This window comes from Polyergus mexicanus, unplaced genomic scaffold, assembly GCF_030449975.1.
Source record: "Polyergus mexicanus isolate NDT 795.1 unplaced genomic scaffold, iyPolMexi1.0 SCAF_21, whole genome shotgun sequence".
Classification (NCBI taxonomy): Eukaryota; Metazoa; Arthropoda; class Insecta; order Hymenoptera; family Formicidae; genus Polyergus; species Polyergus mexicanus.
Window position 1 is genome coordinate 4,377,826 of NW_027223341.1, and position 25,818 is coordinate 4,403,643.

General features: G+C 38.8%; 1 protein-coding gene and 1 long non-coding RNA gene across 6 annotated transcripts; one reads left to right on the forward strand and one right to left on the reverse strand.

Moving 5' to 3' along the window:
• The first annotated feature begins 9,663 nt into the window (after positions 1–9,663).
• On the forward strand, positions 9,664–15,230 carry Tsc1 (tuberous sclerosis 1 protein hamartin). 3 transcript variants are annotated; one of them, XM_070311979.1, is made up of 16 exons: positions 9,664–9,801; positions 9,937–10,105; positions 10,212–10,471; positions 10,564–10,829; positions 11,117–11,350; positions 11,437–11,630; positions 11,727–11,839; positions 11,936–12,174; positions 12,250–12,573; positions 12,663–12,854; positions 12,960–13,239; positions 13,313–13,542; positions 13,626–13,751; positions 13,837–14,073; positions 14,270–14,366; positions 14,458–15,230. In XM_070311979.1, exons 3-16 carry the CDS (start codon positions 10,369–10,371, stop codon positions 14,976–14,978), a joined length of 3,156 nt encoding a protein of 1,051 aa, XP_070168080.1. In that variant the 5' UTR covers positions 9,664–9,801; positions 9,937–10,105; positions 10,212–10,368; the 3' UTR covers positions 14,979–15,230. The 3 variants fall into 3 exon arrangements, with proteins under 3 accessions (XP_070168080.1, XP_070168081.1, XP_070168079.1); XM_070311980.1 differs by lacking the exon at positions 9,937–10,105 and having other exon boundaries at positions 14,458–14,642; positions 14,749–14,931; XM_070311978.1 differs by lacking the exon at positions 9,937–10,105.
• Positions 10,933–16,523, reverse strand: LOC138941981 (uncharacterized). 3 transcript variants are annotated; one of them, XR_011448230.1, is made up of 4 exons: positions 16,449–16,523; positions 16,171–16,391; positions 11,928–12,166; positions 10,933–11,861 (listed from the first exon to the last, which is right to left on the reverse strand). It is a non-coding gene; the product is annotated as an uncharacterized lncRNA (long non-coding RNA). The 3 variants fall into 3 exon arrangements; XR_011448229.1 differs by lacking the exons at positions 16,171–16,391; positions 16,449–16,523 and adding an exon at positions 12,281–16,019; XR_011448228.1 differs by lacking the exons at positions 16,171–16,391; positions 16,449–16,523 and adding an exon at positions 12,239–16,019.
• Between the last annotated feature and the right edge of the window lie 9,295 nt (positions 16,524–25,818).

Consider the following 25,818-nt stretch of genomic DNA (forward strand, 5'->3'; position numbering starts at 1 on the left):
TTTGTCACAAAAACAAAGCTTCCTCTATGAGGAAGTAAAAAAGAATAATTATACGTTTTAAACCACAAAACTTTTTCAAGAGCTCAATGAAATACGGTAGAAAAATAAAATATAAATAATTTATTGCATGAATATAAATAATTTATTTCGTGAATCTTTCGATTAATGAACACAGATTCCAAATTTGGACGAGTTACATAGAAATAATCGAGAAATGTTTTGCCGACGAAATATTCTCAACCACATTAATTTTATACTCAATTTTCATCGATGATATATATTTATATACACATTATATTCAATCTTCTTTAATAAAGTGTCTTTATATAATTTTCTGAATTAATAAAGATAATAATGATATAAACATCGTGTCAATAAAATATTTGTCAATGTGTGAGTGTAAAATTCAATCTTACAAAGTATTTATAATAATTTATGCATTACATATTTGGTAACTTGGGCTGTTTAATATATTTACAGGATACAAAAATGGACTTAATCTTTTTGATATTATGCGCCTTGTTCGTAGTTTTAAGAATTCCCGCAATTATATCGGTAGTACATCATCAATACGTTCTTCGACAAAAGCTCAAGAATATTCCTCAGATCGGTAGATTTCCTTTTGGCATGGCATTTAAATTAATGAAACAAACGGACTATGGTGAAAAATCTTATACATAAGATATTGTTATTATATGCTTTTACAAATATTGTATATATATTTTTAGTGAAAAGTTTAAAGGAATTAATAAATGAAAAAAAAATTGTCATTTACTTTAAATCAGTATAATAATTAGTAAATTTTATCACAAAAACAAAGTAATACTAAATATCTAATTATGTGCTTATCGTAGAACGCAAACAATGGCTTGAGCAATATATGTTTCATTCTAAAGAAGGTATTTTTATAATTAGGGTTGGCATGAAACCGTTCATTAATATCTATAAACCTGAATTTTTAGAGGTAAGAATGAAAAGAATCTTACTAATAGTATAACAAAATCTTATAGTAAAGTATCGGTTATATTTTTTGCGATGTAAATGTATGTGTATAAATAGTAATTTAATATCGTAAGAAAACAAAACTTTTTTTAAATAGTTAAATAGAGTAAACTTTCATAAACATATTATTATAAATTGTTAAAATGTTTTTTAATCTAATAGAGAAAAAGAATTTTAATCAGTAATACAATTGTTGATATTGCATATATGAAAAATATGTCCATATTTTGCTATTATAATGAATTATTTAATATTATAACAAAATAAAGAAACAAATTTAATATTAAAAATTAAATATGACAAATTTAACAAATAAAAATTTTATTAAATTAAAAATTTGTTAAATTTAACGAATTTAACAAGTTTAATGTTACAACAAAACTTCTTTTTTTCGGTGAAATAGAACAATTTTTCCTGATTTAATTTATTTATTTAAAAATACAAATTTATTGTTAAAGTAAAATAATTTATAATTATTAATAAGTGCTTTAAGCTGTTCATTGTTTTGGTGATTGTAAAATAAACAATAATTTATTATTTTAGAAAATAATATTATTTGTGTGTGTTGTATCGTATCGAGAGTTTGTACGTTTGGTATTATGATACGGATTCATGTATTTACGTGAGCAGCGGTGACCCGAACGAGTATGAACCACGTACGGGAAATTTTCTAGGCGATATGACGGACGAACTTGAAAGCTACGGTCGCGGTAGCTATATCGAGACGTTCGTATCTGGTGGCCCTAAATTTTATGCGTACATTGTTCGTGCACCGGACGGACGAACACACGAATGCTGCAAAGTGAAGGGCATAACCTTAAATTTTGAAAACTCTCAACTAATCAATTTTATTAGTATTAGAAATTTGATGTTAGCTAAAGAAAGGGTACGGGAAAATGAAGAAAATGAGGAAGAATCGGCTGGAACTTCGATAAACTTACAGTTTAGAGCAATTTGGCGTACTGTGTTTCATGAGCTGGTAACACGCTATGAAACTAAAGTGTGTGCTCCTGTATTGCTGAAACGTAAATTTATCAATAGTCATTGTTCGTTACCATACGGCTATGTAGCAGAACGATAATTTTTCTTCTCTGTCTTCTCAACTCTCGTTTTTAAAGTGCTAAGAGATAATCTTTTTTGCTACGCAATATAGTTATATTTAATTGTAAATAAGAATTTTTATTGTACAAATATTTTTATGTAAAATAATTTTTTATTGTACAAAGCATAATATTCTTATGTAAGAAATATAAATAAATATAAATAAAACTGTTTTTAAAATAATGCTACGTAAAAACATTTTCTCTTTTCCTATCCTTTCTTCCCGGCGTCTCCGGGACGTCATAGTCTCCGTCCTAAGACTCCGTGTCAAACAGTCTCAGGTACCCGTATTTCATGACCCTTTCTATCCTCTCCAGCGATGATGTTACCGAACGTCTACCTGCCTAGTGCACCTCGGCCGCCCGGTCAACCCTACCCGTACATGTACGCACGTGTTCAGCCCCGACGTATCAGTTACTTTATTCTAGCAGTACCTTATCCTATTTTGTATTTTCGGAGGAGAGGATGAAATATACCGTACATTTCTCGGTTTTTCCGTAGGGGAGGTGAAGCGGAGATGCGTATACCGCACGATATCTCCATCCTCGGTAGTCGCCATCTTGCCGATTCTTACACACGTGTTATTTTGCCGCGTTTTTCCCTCTCACTCAGAAACAATGCTCCTCATCCAATCAAACTGCCGGCCACTATAGGGAAGCCAATCAGAGCGCAGGGTCCCCTATGCCGGAGGGCTACTCTCTACAAATACTACATCTAATCCTTATTCTAATAAGATTTCAGCTAGCCCAGCATACTAGGACCCTGTCTGGAAATGTGGAGGACCCAGGTTCGAGCCCGAGCATGTTCACGCGACCGAAAAAATAAAAAATAAAAAAAAATAAAAAAATTTAATGGAAAATTGCCTCGTAGACGTCGACGAGTCCCCTCCACTCTTTTTTTTCCACAGACATCCTTAGGGGGGAGGGCCCCAGTCCGTCACAGCAGGGGGTCGGCGCCAGTGGCCGAGGAGTGGGGGTTTGTTGTGTCTTGTTATAGTGGCCCCTATACTACTGGCGAGGCTCGATGTGATTATGATTTATAACCGCACCAGTCAATATGCGGCTCTCGAACGCCGTATCGATCTCTCGCCAAATCAATCCGTGTTGCCGCGTGCTGCATCCTGCACCCGCGTGTACAAAACGCGTGCGTAACGAGTGCTTCAATCCCTCGAGTCGTGCAATTCGAGCAATCAGCGATTGTCGAATCCCAATCGATAATCGTGGACGTTTGATTCGACTTTGCTCTTCCAATGATTCGATATATTCGTTGCATTGTTTCTCCCACGCAATGTACTCCTCTATCGAATTTACCCATGCAGATTGCGCGCTCATGCAGATTTCGTTCGGCACTGTTTTCCGCCATATTTCTAAATTTATGCCGAAAATTTTTGCTAACAAGATGTGCTTATTAACAGCTCTTGTCTCGGAACTTTTGGCGAAAATACTGACAGGGTGTGCCTCTTTAACTCGATTTTATATTCTATCTCGATGTCTCTTTCCATCATGTGTATCTATCTAAATCTTTATTTCGCGATTTGTCACGTACATTTTAGCTAATGTCGATTATTGCATTTTTTCGTCTAGAGATGATATCAAATCCCAGGTGTATCGCAAAAGTTTCAAATTACATGCAGCTGTTAGTGCAATTTAATCATGAGGATTATCCTTATATTTTGGGATTTTGTCATGTTTTGACACGCGCGTTTGAAATCTGATATCTATGGGTGATGTCATCGCGAAGCAGCCGTATATTGGCGCTTGAAAATTTTATATTACGTTGCATTTTTGTGCATTCGGCTAAATCTCACACCTGGTGATGATGTCATCGCGAAGCAGCCGTATATCGGCGCTTGAATGGAAAAATTTAAAAAAAATATCGCGTTATCAATAATCCCCACCACATTGCAATTTTGCAACACTAATACATATTTTAAATATGTTTAATACGTTCAGTATTGCATCGATCACTTGTGCAAAAGGTTCATATAAAAATGTATCCCACTGAAGGAAGCCGCATGAATTATTACGTTCCGATTCAAGATGCTGATGAAACTTCTCCGTGTAAGAAGAAGAAATGTAACAAGTAAGTTTTAATTAACTTGAAGAATTTTTATACTTTTTAAATATTTTTATACTTTTTAAATATTTATATAAATAATATTGTTTTTACTCCCTAGCATTTCATCCGAGCCTCGTCGCGCGGTTCGTATACTCAGAAGACGATACGCCTTAACTCCGACGTCATATAAATATTTGGACATTGGAATAAACGTTGGAGCTGTAACTTGCGTGGAATTGGTTCTCGGCGATAATCGGGGCAATCAAATAATATTGTCCTTTGAAACGTCGAAATTGCTAATGCAGAAACGTGTGGACATTGAACGGCTTCTACAATCGACTGAAATCCCATTGCGGATTCGAAATTTGACATTCGAAGTGGTTAAAATATCTGATTCGAATATTATAAAAATAGTATTATCAAATAATTTTTTATATATGAAACCGCCAACTCTATTCTATTTATTCGATTCTAAAAAATGTATAGATCATATGTATTACTGGTTATGCGAAAATACGCATATTGTAAATGAAAAATTCAAACAATTTGTAACTGTTTTACAACAGAATAATATCGCTAATGTATGCGACGCTGCAAAAACTATACATGAAAGTGATATGTTTAACAGCGAATCGCTCATAGATTGCGAGTTATTGACATGTGCTGTAAATGATATTCTTCACGAGGCTTGTAATAAATAAGTTATTTTACTAATTATCTGTGAATTTAATTATTTATCCCATTCTTTATGTATGAATAAAACGATGTAATAGATATGCATAGTCTGCAAAACTTAAATCTTTCTCTCGACACACTCTGCTAAAGATGTAGAAAAATGATGAGGTAGATGAGACGTGATACTCCAGTTAGAAGAAGAAAAAAGATATGAAAATATATATAATCGAGAGGAGTGTGTAACGTTATAATACGCAACCGTCTTCATCCTTACGACGATCTTAACAATATGTGTTAGGTCTGATCAAGAAGTTATTGTTATTGAAGATGAGGATGTCATTCTCGAAGATGACAACTTGATGGAAATTGAGAATTTGTCGGACGATTCATCAGACGAAGACCGCATACTTTCGGAGGATTCCGATTACAATAGTGATTGCAGTAGTGTTATTACGGATATATACGGATATAAATAAATCAACGTACTTTAAACCGAGTTGAAATAAATAGTTTAGGTGCGGTAAAAATGTGCTGTATATACTTTTATTATAAAAATGAAGACAACAAAAAAATTTGCACATGCTGTTTTATGCGTATTTCAGACTTATTTTCGAATATTCGTGTTGTGCGACAGCATGAACGTGCAATTTATGAACTAATCCTGGGATCATTTTGCGGAGAATGTGGAAAACCGCTGTACCAGATAATGCCCTGCAATATGTGCCCAATTTGCACTGTATAAGCTGGACAAAACTTGTGTTGTGAAAAGACTTAAATAGGAAATATGGGGGCCTCCGAACATTTTGCGGAATTAGAACAATTTCTATGAGAGGATTTCATACGGGTGAACTCGGTGTGTGCATGTGAGTTATGGGAAAGAACATACCTTAAATGTCTCGAGTGGTTGGAAGAACAGTACCGACATGAGATGTTACAACAGGGACATGGAATTCAATCGCTGGCTAGCCGAATCACGCGACTTGAAAATTTAAGACATTAGTTACGCAAAAAATACAAACGCTTAGATGTCCGTGTCCCAGCGCTATCGACAAACACTCCTGTCATTTCAATTGTACAAATGGTGCAAGGTCAAGCAATCGGTTTGAAGAAATCTCGTACAATAAATTTGGATCATTGTCTGCGAGATCATTATACAGTGATGTCCAAGGATTGGGATTTTGATATGTAAAACATAGCTGACATCTTGTTATGGGTGAGAACAACATTGAAATACTCGAAGAATTAATTGTATCTATTTTAAAAAATATTAAATTTATATTAATATAATGTTTTTCTGTTTCAGAAGGAGCTTGCAGCGAATATTTCATATTTTTATTATTATTATTATTATTTTTATTTTTATTATTATTATTTTAACACACACACACACACACACACATACACACACACATTGTAATATACACACAATTATTAAATAAACTTATTATTATTATTATTATTATTAAAGTATCGATTATTTCTGCACCTTCTTCTTTCCTTTTCCTACATGCATGCCTCGCACTGTCTCATCGGTACATGCATGCCTCGCGCTATCTCTTTCTTTATCTCTTTCTCCCGCGAACGTCATCCTTTACCAACACTAATGCGAACGCTATCCTTCTCCCTCGTGCCTGTGATCGCCTCACGCTATCCTCGCACCGCCTCGCGTATGCCTCTCTCTCGCACCGCCTCGCGCTATCCCTCTCTTACACATTGCGGACGCCTCGCGCTATCTCTGTCACACCTACTCGCGGCATCGTACCTTCGCGTTCCCTCTTCCCCGCGGCCCCCGCGCCGACCGTTCCGCCGCGGACACCCCCGCGTGACGTCATTCCCGCCCCCCGTGACGTCATACCCCCCCGTAACGTCATACCCCAGTGACGTCATCCCCTCCCCGTGACATCATACCCCCCGCGACGGTTTCCCCTCGCCCCTCACCTCCCCTCAGAGAACCATGGCTTAGAACCCGCATAGTATTACTACTATACATCATTTATTCTTGTTTAACATTCAGTGAACAACAAGGATAAATAATGCATCATGCACATCATGCGTAAAATTCATTGTCAGTCTCTCTTCTCTCTCTAATGGCTTCTGCACACAGGACGCGGTACAGCTTGCTGCGCGACATGAAGCGACGCGGTAGCCAATCGAATACTTGCTTTTCCGGAAATAATGAATATATAATTTCCGCCGCGCGGAAAAAGTTGAACTGGATCCAATTTTTCCGCGTGATAATAGGAAACAGGAAGGGCTGTTGTCTGCTCATTGGGTTTATGTATGTATATTTAGATTTTAGATATACCGTATAGTCATTGACAATCTTGCAGCTGCTGGAATAGGAACTCTCCAATTTGTTTTTATTTTTTTAATGAAAGGTTCAACTCTTAATAATATATAATCAAACATACTAAATGTCATCCTCATATAATTGAAAAATGTTTTTTCATCTTGTAATCTTAATTCGTAAACAAGATTATGCCAATCTCCTTGTTGTTGTTTTAATTGTAGTATAGGATGTACCCAGTATCTTCTTTTTTGTCTATTTAAAATGTTTCTTTTATTTCTCCTTCTTCTTATATAAAGCAGGGCCAACAGCAATATTCGACGTTTTTTACGCATAGCTACATCCATATTTATGATAAATTAAAGCAAATAATTTTGTAATTTTGTAATTAAGATATATGTACTTTTCTATTTTATATTATTATCTAATTTTATCTGTTTTACATATGATATATGCGTATTTCTAGATTAAATATTATGAAGGAAATATACATAGTTTGCGCATGCTTACTCTAATTTTTAATGTGTGCTGTGTGAACACCGGAAAAACTATTTTTGTTTGCCGCATTGCTTTTTGCCGCGCGGCAAGCGTTGCCGCGTCCTATGTGCAGGAGCTAATACTTTCTCATCCATGCAACAATTGTGGGGTGGACTTTGCTGCCTTTCTTATTCTGTATAATTACCAAAATATGCCCTTTCCCGCTTACGCATTTAATAAATAATTATTCCAAGCAATTAATAAATAATAAAAAAAGTTAACATTACTTATTTGCTGCAATCAATTTGTGCGTGAATAGCTTTTCGCTGTGTCAAAAAATATTAATTTGTATTAATTTATTATTATCCTCAACGAGGCTCAGAAATTCGTGTAGTTACATATTGAAAACTTTCAATGAACTGCGAGGAAGTGAACCCGATTATTGACAAAATATCAATAATCATGTATCTATGTTTCAAATAATGTAAATAAAAACTTTTTTGCTTAGAAGGTTATAAACAGACTAATATAACGTACATAAACACGAGTGCTCCTAATATCAGTTTATAATACCGAAATAAAAGCATTAAAATCGTCAAACTTGAATTTGTTATATCTTCTAAACCAATATCGTCTACTATTAGATTCTTGCGGGGAGAAGCAGAATCTAATTTCAGCCTGAAATCTATCTCGTTTAAATTCTGCGCATTTTTCTGCGCAGACGCTCGACGCTTAACGCTGCCAAGGCGCCTGTATGGCTCTTGCAGATCAGCGCGATGATGCGACGCGCGATATTCAATAAGAGTTTTATTTTTTCCGAAAAGCAGAGCTCTCTTCGCGCGTCGCGTCATCGCGCTGGTCTGCGAGAGCTGTTACACGACGAAGGCACGCGCAAACGCAAGATCAGCGCACATGGTTTCATAATCGTAGTAACCTAATAATTAACTACCAAACATTGTAATTAAACTACCAATCACCACCAAACGATTGTTGTTCAATTAAGACCAATTTGAACAAAATTGGTTGGTAAATAATATATTTATTCGGCTAACTTTACAGCTTCCAGTTAACCATCCCCACTACCTAACCGCACACATGTTCTTTTTTACTTTTTGGATAAATTATGGACCACTAAACATTGTAAATAAAGGATTTATGATCACCTAACAATTCTGCATCGAATAAGCCCTAATTTAATCGATTAGACTAAAAATTAAAAATGTCCGGCTAACTTTACACCAATATTTTAATATTTAATTAAAAAAAAAACGATTGACCACCAAAGTTTTAATTAGGCTACCAATCATCACGACCACCAAACGATTAGATAATTTTAATTATTAAAAAGTTAAAGTGGTCCGGCTAACTTTACGGAGCTTGATCCTCTAGGACATATAAAATATTGAAGAAAACTTTTAGAATTTTGATAATTTTTGCGGTGCATTTAAAAAGATATTGTCTTATTTATTATATTTCGGCATTCTTACATATGAACGCTCCTTAGTTGCGTATCTGGCGTCTCGTCGCTAACGCACGAACGGTGAGTGGGGGACAATAGGCGTGAGCCACGGAATCGGGCCGAAATGTGCAACTAAATCCGAGCACTGCTCTAGGAAGTGATCGGTCTAATCGTCGCCATTTGTTTCGAAAGCAGAAGTGGTATATTCAGCGGCAAAATTCAAACATGTTTTAATGCAAATGTGCTATAATGAAAAATATTTCTTTTTCTGTAAATAAAACTTACATATTTATAAATAAGTGTATAGGTTATGTAATGTTAAGCTGTAAATTATGTAAATTATGACTTTAGCTGTTTTCTTTCATGTTTTCTCAATAAAGCATTAAGTTTCTTAAAACTTTTATTTTAATAAATACTTACCATTACAGTTTGTACAATTTTATGAAAGTTTAATAGTAATACTTTTTATTGAAAGTATAATAATTTTTTTATTTACAAATATAAGTTTGTTTCATCTTTTTCATGCACTCTTTCTATCTTTTTTACTTGCTTACTCTTTCTCCCTCTGTTTCCGGTTTTGAAACAAATGGCCGCCGACCAATAGAAAACGAAACCGCTTATACCAATCACTCTCTGGAGGATCACTAGCCCAGAAAAGAGATAAGAAATTTTCCCCACCCCACAACTCGCCAGTCGCCCTAGAACTCACGGAAATCTGTTCAAGATACTCGATGATATTCGGGTGAGTTATTCTCTGTTAATAATTCATTCTTGGACACGTTCGAATTTACGATCCGGTTGCTCGGTCTCGCGACAACCGCGTCCTATAAAATCTCGCAAGGATCATCGACCGACCGGTTGTTAATACAAATGACAGTTTCGCAGATACACGGCCCCGTAACACTTTTTTCCGTTGTATTGTAAAGACAAAAGAATATGCATGCTGACAGTCCGTGTAAATTCGACGATAATTTGTATGCAAATTCGCACGATCATTATTTTTGTCCTCGATTGGATTGTTTCACTCTCTTCGATTCTCGCAATTGGTAATAGAATATCGCAAACTAACTAATACAGAAAATTACGATCATCTAGCGATTTGCTAGATTTTGTGTTCTTTATATATATATATATTTCTTTTTTCTTCTGTAGATATTTTAGCATTATCGCTCCATATGATGCCAGTCTTGCATGATAAGTGGCAGATGCCTCAAAGCGATGTTATCAGATCGATTTCTACCGCGTGATCAAAAGATCATGATAGAATAGCATTTTTTGAGCCAAGCCACCATTTAAAGCCACTGTCAAAATGAGTATCAGTGCTGCTGCCGAATTATTCTACCTACTAGAATCCAATAAACTTGGAGAGGTCGAGGAGATCAAGAAAGTATTTCACGATCATTTCTTATGCAGTAAGTAATATGTGTATATTTTACTGTGTTAGAGTAATTAGGTTGTAGTTACTTACTTAACTTTTTTTAATTGTGACGGATTACATTTATAGCTAAGGACAATTGGTTGGTAAATGGATTATTCGATTATTATCTCTCCACAAATTCCTTAAGGACTGCTGAAGTATTAGCAGGAGTTCGAGATCCGCATGACAAGCATCTATTGGATCGTTTATCGGATGTCTTTTCAAAACCTGGCAATAGCGGACAGAGAATACAAGCACTCACATTACTTGGGCATATAGCCAGACGTCAACCTACTTGGTTGTACAAGCTAGCCAATCATGCTTTATTCAGAGATCTACTTAAATTACTTAAGGTAAAACATTTCTTTTCTTTTTTTATTGATATACATAAACATCTATGTATGTACATATTTTTAATTTTTCTCATCAATTTGTGAGCTCTATATATGCCTTTAGTTATTGTTGTAAAATTATGAGTCATTTTATATGTATGTGTATTATTCACTATATAATATTTAATGCAAATCACAGTTAAAATTTTACATGTTGAACAATATAATATTCAATCTAGAAATAACTTTATAAATATTGGAAGAGGAATTAAATAAATGGATAGTTTTGCAAGACTATATTTTTCAAGGTGGAGGCAGATATATTACCACTTATGAGTGCCCTACTTCTGTTAGTGATGTTGTTACCAATGTTACCTGCTGCTCTAGGGCCATATTTACCAGAAATATTTGAGGTATTTGGCCGCTTGGCCTCTTATTATCATTATCAGTCATCTTTACTTTCTTCTTCTACTCCTTTTACTTCAACCAATACAGCACCGCATGTCATTGACAAGGACCATTTGTACCTCATACATTTGCAGGTGAATAACAATGTGATTTAACGATTTTTATAAATAAGAGAAATGGAGAAGCTAACAAAATTTTACTTATTACCCCACCATTGTAGGTAGGATTATATAGCTTATTTCATAGATTGTATGCAATGTATCCTTGCAACTTTATATCATACCTGAAACAACAATACATACAACGCGATCAATTGGCTACATTTACTCATACTATTAGACCTATGTTGGATTCTGTACGTATGCATCCTTTGCTCGTTACAGCATCCAAGGATGCAGAAATTTCAGCCACTAGGTATACATGTTTGATATATATATGAGAAATAATATATTTTATGTTACGCAATATGTCTAAGTTACTCTTATAGATCGTTTCTTTTCTATTTGATAGGTGGAAAAAGATGGAACATCACGATATCGTGATAGAATGTGGCCGTTTTACGTTAGACAAATGGCGAGAAGAAATTTTAAGTATAGTTAATTCTCGGTGCACTCCACCTCTAGGTCAGCATTATCATCTTCATATCTAAAAATGCAGAAAGTTATGTTTTAAAATAATGTAAAAAGTTGTTTTATTTATGTATCTGTGTACCTATGCAGATCAATCTTCTACTTGCGCGTCGATAAATATCTGCGGGGGAGTAACAACTGTAGAAATAGGTAATAGGGAAGATGATACATTTTGGTCACCCAGCATGGCAGTGTCACCGCATAGTCCACCATTTCAAAATACATCCCGTGAGCCACGCTCTGCCCCGCCGACGCCTAATAATAATAGAAGCGGTACTTCACCGCCCGAGGCTGCTATCGAAGCTACTCCTGAAACTACTCCTGTTAAGGTATATGAAAATAATTTTCTTATACATGTATTCTTAAAGAGAAAGAGAGAAAAATATTTATTACATCTTATACAGGATCTACGAAAATTAACAACGAGGCAAGCACCTTTGGGATCTAATGCAGTTCGTGCTCTAAATGCGTTGAGCAACAGTGCATCTTCTCGGCCATCAACGCCCACTTCGATAAATTCCTCTTCTACTGGTGCAGTGAGAAGCATGGATATCACAGGAAATGCACATGGATTTCTGTCGCATAGACTAAGTAAGATTATGACTGATAGACAAAGTGTTCTTCAACAGCCACAAAAATTAGTGAGTAATAACGAAGAAAATGGAAGGCTCTTAGAAATGGCGATAAGTCAAAACGGGAAGAATGATTCTTGGCAAGAAGATCAAGAGGTTTAATTCCAATTTATCTAATGGATCTTTTATATTGAATAAAAAAAGAACAAAACAAAAACTATATTATATATAATCTTATAATATAGGTACTGGAAATAGTTAGTTCACATGGAAATGGAACAATTGAAATGCCAAAATACGTCGAATTACAGTCCGAAGCACGAAATGACAAAGATATAGTTAGTGCTCTAGCCGATTCGATATCGCAAAAAATTTATAAACTTCGACTATATTCTCAATGTCATTTCCCGTCAGAGGTTTCAAATGTAACACACAAAGTAAGAATATAAAAGAACATGAAAAATTTACCCAAAAATCATTATATACTACAATTTGCATTGCAAAAATTATAATAATTGATCGAAAAAATGCTCTCCTCACAGATTCGACACTCTAAATCTTGTCCGGATATGGAAATGCAGAAAAAATGTAATAGCAAAGATGTAATAAATCAAACCAAATTAATGGGAATAGCGAAACGTGAAGATGTCAGCATTCAAACGTGTGATTTATTTCCGTATGAATATCTCTTCCTGGGAGTATTAGATCAGAATATTCAAAATTTTAGCCAAGAGGGCTCTGACTCAAGACTATCACCAATCAGTATGCTCGATCGATATATCGAGACTTGTACAAGAGTGAATAATTTCTCTAACAAAACGAGTAAATATAAAATAACATACATATAACGTGTAAGAATGAAAATATCTCTGACAAGCAAAGTGGTTTATTACAGAAACAAACAATACCAGGCAGAGGCAAAATAAAAAAGGGGAGGAGGATACAGAAGAAGACGGAGGAGACGATGATACTATAGATCCAACCTGCACTAATCAATTACTTCAATTAATGCAAATGCAACTGCAGTTTGAAAGGCAAAGACGAGAGGTCCATGCCGAACGTAATCGACGTTTGCTCGGTAAATCAAGGGACTTGCGAGCTTCGGAAGAGCATAATCTTGCTTTGGTCCGTTCATAATTCTTTTCATGCGATAATTCAAATTCTTATGTGCAATTTGGATAATAGATTTGGTATTATTTCTCTTGCAGACCGATCGGTTAAAAATGGTAGAAAGAGAAGTGGAAGTGTTGAAAGCACAACTGGAACATAATAAAAAGGAAGCACATCAAGCTGAGGAACAATACAAAGAAACTATGCATCATTGGCAAACTAAAGTATGACTTTTTAAAATATATATTTATTTTTATGACATTGAAAAAAATATACAAAAAAGACTAATCACTTTTATTATGCATATAGTGCATTGAAGAACAACGACAAAGTCATGCATTCAAGAAACGTTTAGAATGTCTTGAATTGGAATTGAAAAGCGAACAAAAAAAAGCGACTGAAATACAACAACAACTTCGTTCTAGCGAGGCGGAACTATTCAATGCGGGACACCAATTAAAAGCAGCTCTGAAAGCTGCGGATCGTGGTAAAGAACTGGAACGCATTGTGGATGTTATGCAGAGAAAATTTGTACTTCTAGGAGAGGTATAATTTATACAGTATATGATTTGTATAAATTTCGAATTAAAAAATTATCTTAGCATAATGTGAATTAGGTATTGAAAATTTAAGTTCAATTATTCGTAAAAATTGTTAATATTATATATTATACGGGACATAATTGTGTATGTATGTGTGTGTGTGTGTTGTGTGTGGACACATTTCTCTTACCTCTGCATAGGCGCAATTAAGACTTGAAGAAAATGCGAGTACTCTCTCACCGACGATTAAACAAGAAGCGACGCAAATTCAGAAATCTTATACAGAAGAATTAAATAGTAAGCATTCAATGTGCAGATTAAAAAAAAAAATTAAAACTAGTATTTCTTGCACGCTACAAATTACACAGATATCGAATTCTTTTTGTAGATATTCGGCGACAATTGGAATCGCGAACATCGCACTTGGAAGCACTAAAGGCACGTCTAAGCGAGTTAGAAAATAAAGAAGCGCGCAAAGAGACTCAGTTAGTGGATTTGCAACGACTCTTGCAAGAAACGAAGGAGCAGCACGCGTTCGAGTTGGGAGCTATCGAATCAAAGTATCGAGCGCAGGTGGAGATCAATCTGCTATTGGAAGGTCGTATACTCGAGCTTCACGGTAAATTGGAGACCGTTACGTGTTCTAATGCTTTGCTCATGGCAAATCCCGCTTCCTCAGCGTCGCCTAAAGAACGATCACCGCCTTTATCGACCAGTTTGGCTTCGTCCAGCGAGGGCAGCCTCGCGTTCATCCATCCAGGCGGCGGAATCATCATGAACGATTGTTGCGAGACCATGACAGGTGAAATCTCCAATCTGCAAGCTATGATAGAACCCTCGAATAGCGGTCGAGCCACTTCGCAGTCATATTCCCTCACTCAACGATTATCGATGCCGAAACAAGACTAAATGCCACTGGAAAGCATATATCGTCAGTAAACGATATAAACGGAATTTATACGAAAATTATACATGTTGCGGTACGAACAGCACGAGAAAAGTTATTTGTAGCTTTTTATTGATAGAATTTAGACAAGATTCGGAAGAAAGTTGCTAATTAACTAATTGCGATCAAAAAGGCATGCCTATAACAATTTGTTATTCAGTAATCTCTGAAAAATGGATTCATAGTGAAAATAAATGGTTGAGATATTTTGCTGACCAATTTTGATAATTTTAATCTCTTTCTCTCTCTCAATTGTATTATGCAGAGAAATTTTCCCTTGTTACATTTCAGTATTCGCTTTTTTCATTGACAACTATATTTTTCTATTAAAAGTCTTACAATGCTATATGTAAAATCTATTATCGATTATTTTCCCGCATACAGATTCAGGAATTAATAGAAAATTTAAAATTATTGATCATAATTCTAATATTCGAAATATCTGAATAGTTATATATGATATTAATATCACAATTTATATTCTGATGTTCCATATACATACAAGGAAATTTTAGTTCCTTTTATCCTAATTGGTCAAATTTCAATCTTCAATACGTAGTCTGATATGGGCTTAATGCCGTAAGCAAATCAACTAATCACAGTTAAGATGCGAATTCATGGGACGCTCACACACATTTCAACGTTGCATGTGGTCACGTGACTTCAACTCGACGCTAGTGTCAAGAAAAGAAAGCTGGATTTCTTTAGCTTTAGCGTCAAGCCGTGCTGTTGACTATATGAATGAGATTTTTTTTTCCTGAATAGTGCTTCCAAAATAATGACAGGAAAAAATGCGTGGTAAAATCTATGATTGTATCGTTCTATGAATATTGGATTTACCCAATAACATTTCCTACGATAATTTTTTCTTTCCTGTTTTTCTAATTTATCATTTATCAGAACTGCTGCTAAAAGTTTCTAAGGCCGTTATTCAAAGTCAATTCTTATATTTAAGATCGTCTTAAGAATAATCTTAAGATGTCCTAAACCAATCATAGAGCCGTATTAGCATCTTAAGACATTATTTAAAACGGTTTTGAAATAAGGATTGACTATGAATACCGGCCTTACATTGCCAATTTCGTTCTGATAATTTTTTCGACCACTCACTTAACCATATTTAATATTTATTTCTGAATGACACGATTCACATACGATTACACTTCCGTTGCGGGCTTGGTCGAGTACGGACGTGTTTTGACACGTTGCGCGTGTGTCCTTTGTTTGGACCTTATTTTTTGGACTTTCTCCTCTTCTAAGAGGATTTTTGTTTTTGTTTTTGTTAAGGGTCGGCAGGAATGACGGCCAAACTACGAATTGATATTGGAGATCTCGCGCGATGACAATGCGAAACTCCGGTTTCATGGTTACCAAATCTGAAAAATAAATTCTCGATCTCTATGTAAAGTATATGTTTGTATACGTATACACACGATTGCATTGCTCACGTGGACGCACATCGTGGAGAGGAAAGATAGAAAAGGATCAACGATCACGCTATCCTTGTTTCTCTAGCCTCTAGCATCTAGCTATCTAGCATATCGCTTTACGGCTATAGATATATAGACTATAGACTGGACTGAGCATTGCGAGATAGACAAACGCGTGCCCGCTGTAGAAAGAGAGATACTATATGGGAGGCCTATATTTGTTTCTTTTTCTAACATTTCATTGGTAATTTTTTATATAGAGGAGGACAAAATCACCAATGAGATGCTAGGAAAAGAGACAAAATAGGCCTCCTATATAGTACTTCTCTTTCTACAGCGAGCATGTTTGTCTATCGCAACGCTCAGTCCATTCTATACATATGTCTATGTTTACGGCCGAGATACGGCCTGAAAATGCTTTCTGGCCTTTCGTGGCAAAAAGCAGTAATGCAACAAGACTAACGGGCGTCCATTTTCGAGGATTTTTTACTTGCATGTATACATATGTGCATATACAGGGTGATTTAAAACAACCTTCTGTCCTTACAATGTCATATATTTGACACTATTCTAAGATGATTTTTCCTTTGCCAAAATTTTTTCCGAGGCTTAGTTTTTAAATTATAAGTCAAAATAGTTAACGAATTACGGGCCGCGTACACAAGGCAGGCAGGAGCGGCGCAACTCACCGTCCCATGCTGGTGATTACGTGAGGCGCTCGCTGCGATTAACTGTTTGCTACATGTAATGGGGTGTATGTGTGAGAGAAAACGTATGCGCATATACACACACACATTCTCTCTTTCTCTCTCTTTTTCACTCACTGACTCTTATCTTGTATGTAGAGATTTGTTGCCCTCATATGACTCAATAAGTAATATTTCCGTGTGATACAACGAGTAACTAGCAAACTTTTTTTCACTCACGAATTGTACCACTTATCGAATTTTTACGAATTAATCCACGCACTTTATTGATAAAATGAATTTATTAAAAAAAACGATGTTATTATACGTCATTATATTTTCATATTTTATATTTTCATGTTTTCGAAACTATCGAATTTACAATGTCGGAGGCTTTAGCCGATTACAGGACACATGATAGCGTCCGCGTCGATCACGCGTAATGTGATACATTCAGTCGTTCGGCAGCCGGCAGCCGGCAACGCTAGTACCGATATAACTTGCTTGTTGTCGTCGCGCAGTCTCCGCAACGAATAACGCGTTTCTTTCTTCGAGTTATTTTAATAATTAATCGGTAGTAATCGGTAGATTATGATTGACCATTATAATCGTTAATAAATTCATTTTATCGATAAAGTGCGTGGATTAATTCGTAAAAATTCGATAAGTGGTACAATTTATGAGTGAAAAAAAGTTTGCTAGTTACTCGTTGTATCACACGGAAATATTACTTATTGAGTCGTATGAGGGCAACGATATGTGTGTATTTTGTAATAAATCAATAATAGTTATAAAAAGCTATTATTATCTTAAGTATTCTTGGTACAATTGAAAATAGATAATATAATTGTTAATCTACGAAACTGTAATTACGACTGTTAAAAAATAATGTCAAACAAAGATTGACAATCGTGCTTATTCCTATCCTGTTGATGTGATACACGAAGTATTGCTAATAATAAAGCAACAAATCACCAAGTCTAACAGACACCCGTGTCTTACATATTGTATTTTCGTTTACTTTGTTACTTATTGTCCTATTATTACTATTGACTATCATACAATATTTAATTGCACATACAATTTTAACTATAATTTAAACATATACAGGGTGATTCAAAACAACCTTCTGTCCTTACAATGTCATATACTTGACACTATTCTAAGATGATTTTACCTTTGTCAAAATTTTTGCCGAGGCTTAGTTTTTAAATTATAAGCTAAAATAGTTAACGAATTACGGGCCGCGTACGCGAGGCAGGCAGGGGCGGCGCAACTCACCGTCCGATGCTGGTGATTACGTGAGGCGCTCGCTGCGATCAACTGTTTGCTACATACGATGGAGTGTATGTGTGAGAGAGAACGTATACGCGTATACACACATATACACATTCTCTCTCTCTCTCTCTCTCTCTCTCTCTCTCTCTCTGTCTCTTTTACACCCATCGCATGTAGCAAACAGCTGATCGCACACACGCACTCTCTTTCTCTCTCCTCTGTCTTTCTCTTTTACATCCATCGCGTATAGCAAACAGCTGATCGCACACACGTACTCTCTTTCTCTCTCTCTCTGTCTTTCTCTTTTACACCCATCGCGTGTAGCAAATAGCTGATCGCACACACGCTCTCTCTCTCTCTCTCTCTCTCTCTCTCTCTCTCACTGATTCTTACCTTTTATGTAGTAATTCCCCAGACAGCACAAGGATGTCCTTAGGACGTCCAAAGGGCATCCAGGACATATATGTAGGATATCCTCAGGATATCCCATTGTAATCCTCAGATCTCCTCTGGATGTCCTGAGGAAGAGTAAATGATAGCCGTATATTAACCTCTGGAGAATCCACGGAGATCCTGTGGAACATCCTAAGGATTTTTATAGGATATGTTAGGGATATTTTTCGTATATTTCAAGGAGCAAATTTTAAAATTTAAATATAAATTAAAATTATGTTTTGTTATTTACTGCCAATATTTAAAAAATCTATTAAAAATAGTTCACCGTTCTTTAATATTTGAGGCTTTCGTACATAAATATCTTACCATAGGTTTGGCTCCCGGGTTTGAGTTGTGTAATATTTTCTAAACAATCCAATATCTGAATTCCCTATGTTGGGATTGCATCAGAAATTGAACTGATAGAAAATAATTACATTTGTAATTTCCTGTCAGTTGCTCTTTGCAAGCTTTATATAATTCTCATGACCAAATCTCAAATACGAGTTCGCGTGTCGCATAGCGGTAAACAAACGAACTAACGGTTGAATATTATTGTTTGTAAAGTTTTTGGAATGTTGCGAACAGTAACATTTCTCATGAAATATTAAATAAATAATAATTTTGGATATATGAAAATGTGCGCATCAAATTCAATTATTAATATTAAACGAAATTAACGTTAACAATTAATTGCACATATATATGTCCTCTGGAAATCCAAAAGACATCCAATATAATAGACAGGGCAGATATATCCTACAGACATCCAGGGGTTATCCAGTGGACATTTATAGGACATTAATATTTATTATAATACTTAAGATTTCTAAATTATATAAAATAGCCGACACAACTAAAAATAATTATGTATGCATATTAAACTTTTATAAATATATTTATAATAATATCTTAAAACATCCTACAAATGTCCTGAACCGTCTTGGACATATTCAGGATGATCCTGAGGATGTTTTGTGCTGTCTGGGTATGTATCTATGCGATGTGAAAAATAATATAAATGTTAGTCTATGAAACTGCTATTATATGACTTAAAAAATAATGTCAAACAAAGATTGATAATCGTATTATTTCATCTCTATCCCGCTGATATATAAAGGGTGCGTTCCATTTGAACGCTCACGCGCTATGAGCGCTCACGCTTATAAATGCTATTTTCACTCGTTCCATTTGCTGGTTAAGCGCTTAGAATTGCAAACAAAAATCATTCCCTACGTGCGTGAGCGTAATCTCAAAGCGTGGAAGGACGAAACATGAAATGCAAAACCATTGAGAGAAATAAGGGTATAATAAATAAAATAAGCAGTGCAAGCATGCCAAAAGATGATGGAAAAAGAAATTGCTGTTTTGTGTTTCCTAATTTTAATGTTACTCGAAATATTTTTTGACGTTGAAGATTCTTCATGTAATATAGAATTAGAAAATATTATTATATTTCTTAATAAACATTGTATTAAAAATCCAATATTACGGCTTGCGTTAAAACGGAACGCATCTGTGCGTAAATTAGAAAAATGGACCTCCCGAAGATGTTAGTTAATATTCAAGACGCTGATAATAACAACATTTATAGAATACTAGTAACGGAAGAAGAAGCCAAACGTTTACAAACTGGTAAATTTATCATATTAATATTTATATTATTCATACATATAATAAAGTAGAATGAAGTTATATAAACTTTTCTTTTTCTATTTTCCTATTAATTAATAATATTCATGTATATACCAGCTATATAAATATGAAATCGGAATTTGCCCATAGATAGCCCTAGCTGTCAATGTAGTTACCGTCAAACCGCGTCATTGGCGCCATGTTCTTGTTTTGACATCTGATAAAGATTTTCAACTCACAACAATACAAGTTTCATACAACAGCATAGTTTTTAATAGCGTTGAACATGTCGAATTTTGTGCCTGGAAACTGCGATTTGCGGACAGCATTGATTTTCTGTTACCATTTGAAGAAAACTGCTGTAGAATCGCATCGAATGCTTGTCGAAGCTTACGGTGAGCATGCTCTTGGTAAATCACAGTGCTTTGAGTGGTTTAAAAATTCAAAAGTGGCGATTTTGACGTGAGACGCGAAGAACGTGGAAGAAGGGTGTAATCTATTATGAGCTGCTAAAACCTGGCAAAACCGTTAATACTGCTACCGACAACAAATGATCGATTTGAATCAAGCTTTGCGTGAAAAACGACCAGAATATCAAAAAAGGCAACACAAAGTGATTTTGCTTCATGATAATGCACCATCACACACAGCAAAACCGGTCAAGGAAACGATTGAGGCGTTTAGTTGGGAAATACTTTCGCATGCGGCTTACTCACCAGACTTGGCTCCATCCGATTACTACTTATTTGCATCGATGGGACACGCACTTGCTGAGCAGCACTTCACTTCTTACGAAAATGTACGAAAATGGCTCGATGACTGGTTTGCCTCAAAGGAGCAACAGTTTTTTTGGCGTGGCATCCACAAATTGTCAGAGAGATGGGAAAAATGTATAGCTAGCAATGGGCAATACTTCGAATAAAATATTTTTTCATATAATAAACGTGTATTTTCTATACAAAAATTCCGGTTTCATATTTATATACCTGGTATTAATATGATAAATTTACCATTTACAGTTTGTAAATGGTTGGGTTTGTAACGGGGTCACTTTTCGCGAGTGCGTGGATAAACTCGGTCGGGATCAGGGCTCGTGAAAAGGTGAGACACACGAAAGATTTAGATATTGTCTTTATTTGCCTCTTTCGGCAATGGTCGATTTACAATAGTGAGCGCGCGGCGGATGATGCAGCGCGCTAGATGCAACGGGCGTTCGTTATTCGGTGCGTGATGTTCGATATATATCGAACCGCTTATAATATTCGTAACCGTGTTTATTTTGACGGCACGCTAGACGCGCAAGAAATCGGGCGCGGTCGGTCGGCGCGTGTACGGCAAGGCCGTGTTTATTTTGACGGCGCGCGAGACGCGCAAGAAATTGGGCGCGGTCGGTCGGCGCGTATACGGCAAGGCCGTGTTTATTTTGACGGCGCGCGGAATAGAATGAACTATTAGGCGGTAGATATTTCGGCGCGATAATTATAATTATAGTATTATAATATTAGGATTAGTGTGGTCGCGGGATTAATCGCGTGTTCCCAGTGGTCGGGGAATTCGAACGGAGATCGAGTACCCTCGACCGGGCGGAGAACTCTCCGTCCCTGCTTCCGTTCGCGGAGTGGAGGAGAGCGTGTCGGAGTCGAGAAAACTCGACGGGGCAGCGAACTCGCAAACCCACGATCCGGCTAGCTGGAGCGGTTGAATGATAGACCGTAGTCTCGGAGAGCGGCGAACACTCCGCTCTCGTCGAGTCGGTCGGATCTGTGTCAGGAGTTCGGAGACTGCACGGAAGCCGAGAATGCTCGGCGGAGGCTGCGAACTCGTCAACCCCACGTTCCGTCGTTGCTACGACTGTTCAGGATCGGTTTCTGGTATCTCGGAGCGTACAGCTCGAGCGGATTCAGGAATCGTTCTGGTCCCGAGATGCCGAAACGCTGTCTTCTTATACCCGAGCGTCTATCGGTAATTGCGTCGTTCGCCCCCGGGTGGGGATAACGACGCGTTGTTTTTCGGCGGGTAAATTACGGTAAACGCGTCGCTTCCCCTGGGCGAAACGACGCGGCAATTCGGCGGGTGACGCTCGGGATCTTCCGGTAGCGCTCGGCTATGCTCGGTCTTCGGCGTAACGGCGGCCGTATAACGGCCGTATGGTTGTTTATCACAACCGCGGTTTTGAGAGATTAAAAAAGGGCGCTAGGCGCCTCTGCCACTGCCCGGCTGGTGTTCGCCGGGCGGCAGACTTCCGGCTGGCTACGTGCCGGGTAACGATGGGGGGTGCATCGTTACATCACCCCCCCGCCTACTGTGCCTGAATTTTGAGGCACTCGCTTCGTCTATCCTAGTTTTCGGCGGTAACGCAGTTTTCCCGCGTTGTCGAACCGCAAGGTCCAACGTCCTTGCGGTGTGCGGACCTTATACCGCCGGGACACGTGAACCGCGAAATGCGGGATCGGCGCTAGAAGTCCCGGCTCTAACTCCACCATGATCGGCGGTGGCGGCGCGGGGCCCATCGGGACCAGGATTTCGGGCATGGGGGGGGCGGGTGGTGTTTCCCCCGTTGCTCGTTCCTCCGGCTGTTCCTGGCCCGATGGCGACCTTGGTCGCTTGGCTGTCGTCCTCATCGGTACCCCGGCGTGGCATCGGCGACGGCAGGCGGATAGCGGTGGCGGCGGTGTGGCCAGCATGGCCAGCTTCCGCTGGTTCGTCCTGTCGGACCGCTGGATGGCGGTGCCGACTTTTGGCGGCCGTTTTGGTGGTGGCGGCCGTGAGATCGGCGGTGCTTCTGGCACGCCTGTGCCATACGGCGGCTCGGGCTCTCCCAAGATCTCGTTAATTGCTGTTAAGATGTCTTGCTCTACGCTCATCTTGGCAGCTTCTGAGCCCGTAATCTTCTCCGGTTGCCTTCCTTCCTTTGGATTTTTGCTTTTTAATCCGTGGTGGGGTTGTTTTCCTCGTTTTCATCTTCGTCTTCCTCGTCATTATATTCGTCAATATTGATGTTATTGTCGTCTGGATCCTCTGTATTGTTGTTATTGTTGTCGGTGTCTGTGTTGTTATTTTCGCCGGGAGCGGGTTTCAGGTCCTGGATATGTGTATGACGGTACCATTTCCCCCGTTGGCTCCGGAGATCGACGATTACTGGCGAAATAAACCGACGTACTTCCAGCGGGCCGATGAACTTTGGCGCGAGCTTTGCATTAAATGCGTTCGCTTTGTTAGAGAGCGGGTAATTTCGCTTCCAAACGTAGTCGCCTAGTTTTGGTCGCCATTCTCGCCGTCGTAGATCGTAGTATCGCTGCTGTCGCTGGAATCCCCTGGCCAGATTGATGCGTACGACCTCCTCGGCATCCTGTAGTCGTTGTCGGACGATGTCAGGTTCTGGGGCCTCCGTAGGTGTTGGGAGGGCGGGGGCGGGCGGAACTAATTCGCGGCCGTGATTAAGATAAGCCGGCGTATATCCGGTGGCATCGTGCTTGGCGGTGTTGTACGCAAATTGTAGCGCAGGGAGATGTTCGTCCCACTCTCGGTGGTCGCGGTCTACGTATTGCGCCACCATTGTTTTTATTGTGCGGTTGGTGCGCTCGACGGGGTTACAATGCGGGCTGCGGACGGGTGCCGTACGATGCTCGATATTAAAGGCCTTGAGCCTCGCGGTTAGTGGTGCGGACTTGAATTGCGTCCCGTTATCTGATATAATGATATCGGGACGGCCGTGTCGCAGGATTATGCTTTCCGTGATTTCGCGTGTTACGGCCGGTGCCGTGGCTTTTCTGAGAGGCGAAAGTTCTACCCATTTTGAGAATCGGTCTTGCATGACTAGTAGCCATACATGCCCGCGGCGCGATCGGGGAAGCGGTCCTACTAGGTCGACCGTGACGTGTTCCCAGGGACGGCTAACGTGTGTCGCATGCATTTGTCCCGCCGGTTTTTGCTGGAGTGCCTTATGCGCTAGACATTTGGTGCATTGCCGGACGTAGTTGGCGATTTCCCGCAACATCCCGGGCCAGTATAAATTTTCGGCAATGCGGGCGATAGTTTTCGCGACCCCCCCGTGTCCGGCCGTGGGGGCGTCATGGTACTGCCGGAGGATCTCTCCGCGCTGCTCGCGGGGCACGCACCGCTTCCACTGTTCGTCGGCGGATGTTTCTTTGAAGTTCAAACTGTGGAGGAGGTGCCGGTAGAGCTCGTTGTTCGTTATTCGGTAATCCGGGTGCGCGGCGGGGTCGCGCCGGACGTTGTTCAGTAAACGGTTATACCAGCGGCAACGTATCGGTCGTATCGCGTTTACTTCCGGTTTTCGTGAGAGCGCGTCGGCTACCCGGTTTAGCGCTCCCCGTCGGTATTTGATTTCGTAATCAAATTGCTGGAGCTCGAATAGCCAGCGAGCGAGTCGTCCCGTCGGGGTTTCGAGTTTCTGCAACCACCGTAAAGACTGATGGTCTGTGATGACGGTGAAGGCGTACCCCTCCAGGTAATTTCGCATTTTCCGTATGCCCCAGACGACCGCCAGACATTCGAGCTCCGTGGCGCTATAATTTTTCTCGGCGCCGGATAATGTGCGGCTCGCGTAGGCGATGACGCGTTCGCCATCCTCATGGTATTGCGTGAGGACGGCTCCTAGCCCGCTGGTACTCGCGTCCGTTTGTAAGAAAAACCGGCGGCTAAAATCCGGGCATGCGAGTACGGGCGCAGTGGTTAACGCGTGTTTTAGTTGTTGAAACGCGGCGGCTTCTTCCGCTCCCCATGCCCAGCGGGCGTTCTTTTTCGTTAACTGCGTGAGGGGTGCGGCTACCGTCGAGAAGTTCTGGATGAATCGTCGGTACCATGACGCCATCCCGAGGAACTGTCGGATTTGTTTCACCGAGCGCGGTTCGGCCCAATTTGCGACCGCGCTGACCTTGTCGGGGTCGGTGTGGATGCCGGTACGGTCAACAACATGCCCCAGGTACTTCAGGTTGTCGACGCAAAATCGACATTTGTCGGGGTTTAACCGGAGGCGGGCTTGACGGAGGCGGCGGAATACTTCGGCGAGCAAGTCTAAATGTTCGTTGAACGTGCGGCTAATTATTATTATATCGTCCAAATACACGAAAACGTTCGGTTCGAGTGCGGGTCCGATGACGGTATCGAGCAGGCGCTGGAACGTGGCCGGGGCGGAGTGCAACCCGAACGGCATCACCCGGAACTGCATTAAGCCTTTTCCCGGTACGGTAAAGGCCGTGATCGGTCGACTTTCGGGCGTCAGAGGTACTTGCCAGTACCCGTTCTTTAAGTCGAGCGTGGTTAAATAACGGGCGCCACGTAGTTTGTCCAAGGTGGCGGTAACTTGCGGCAGCGGG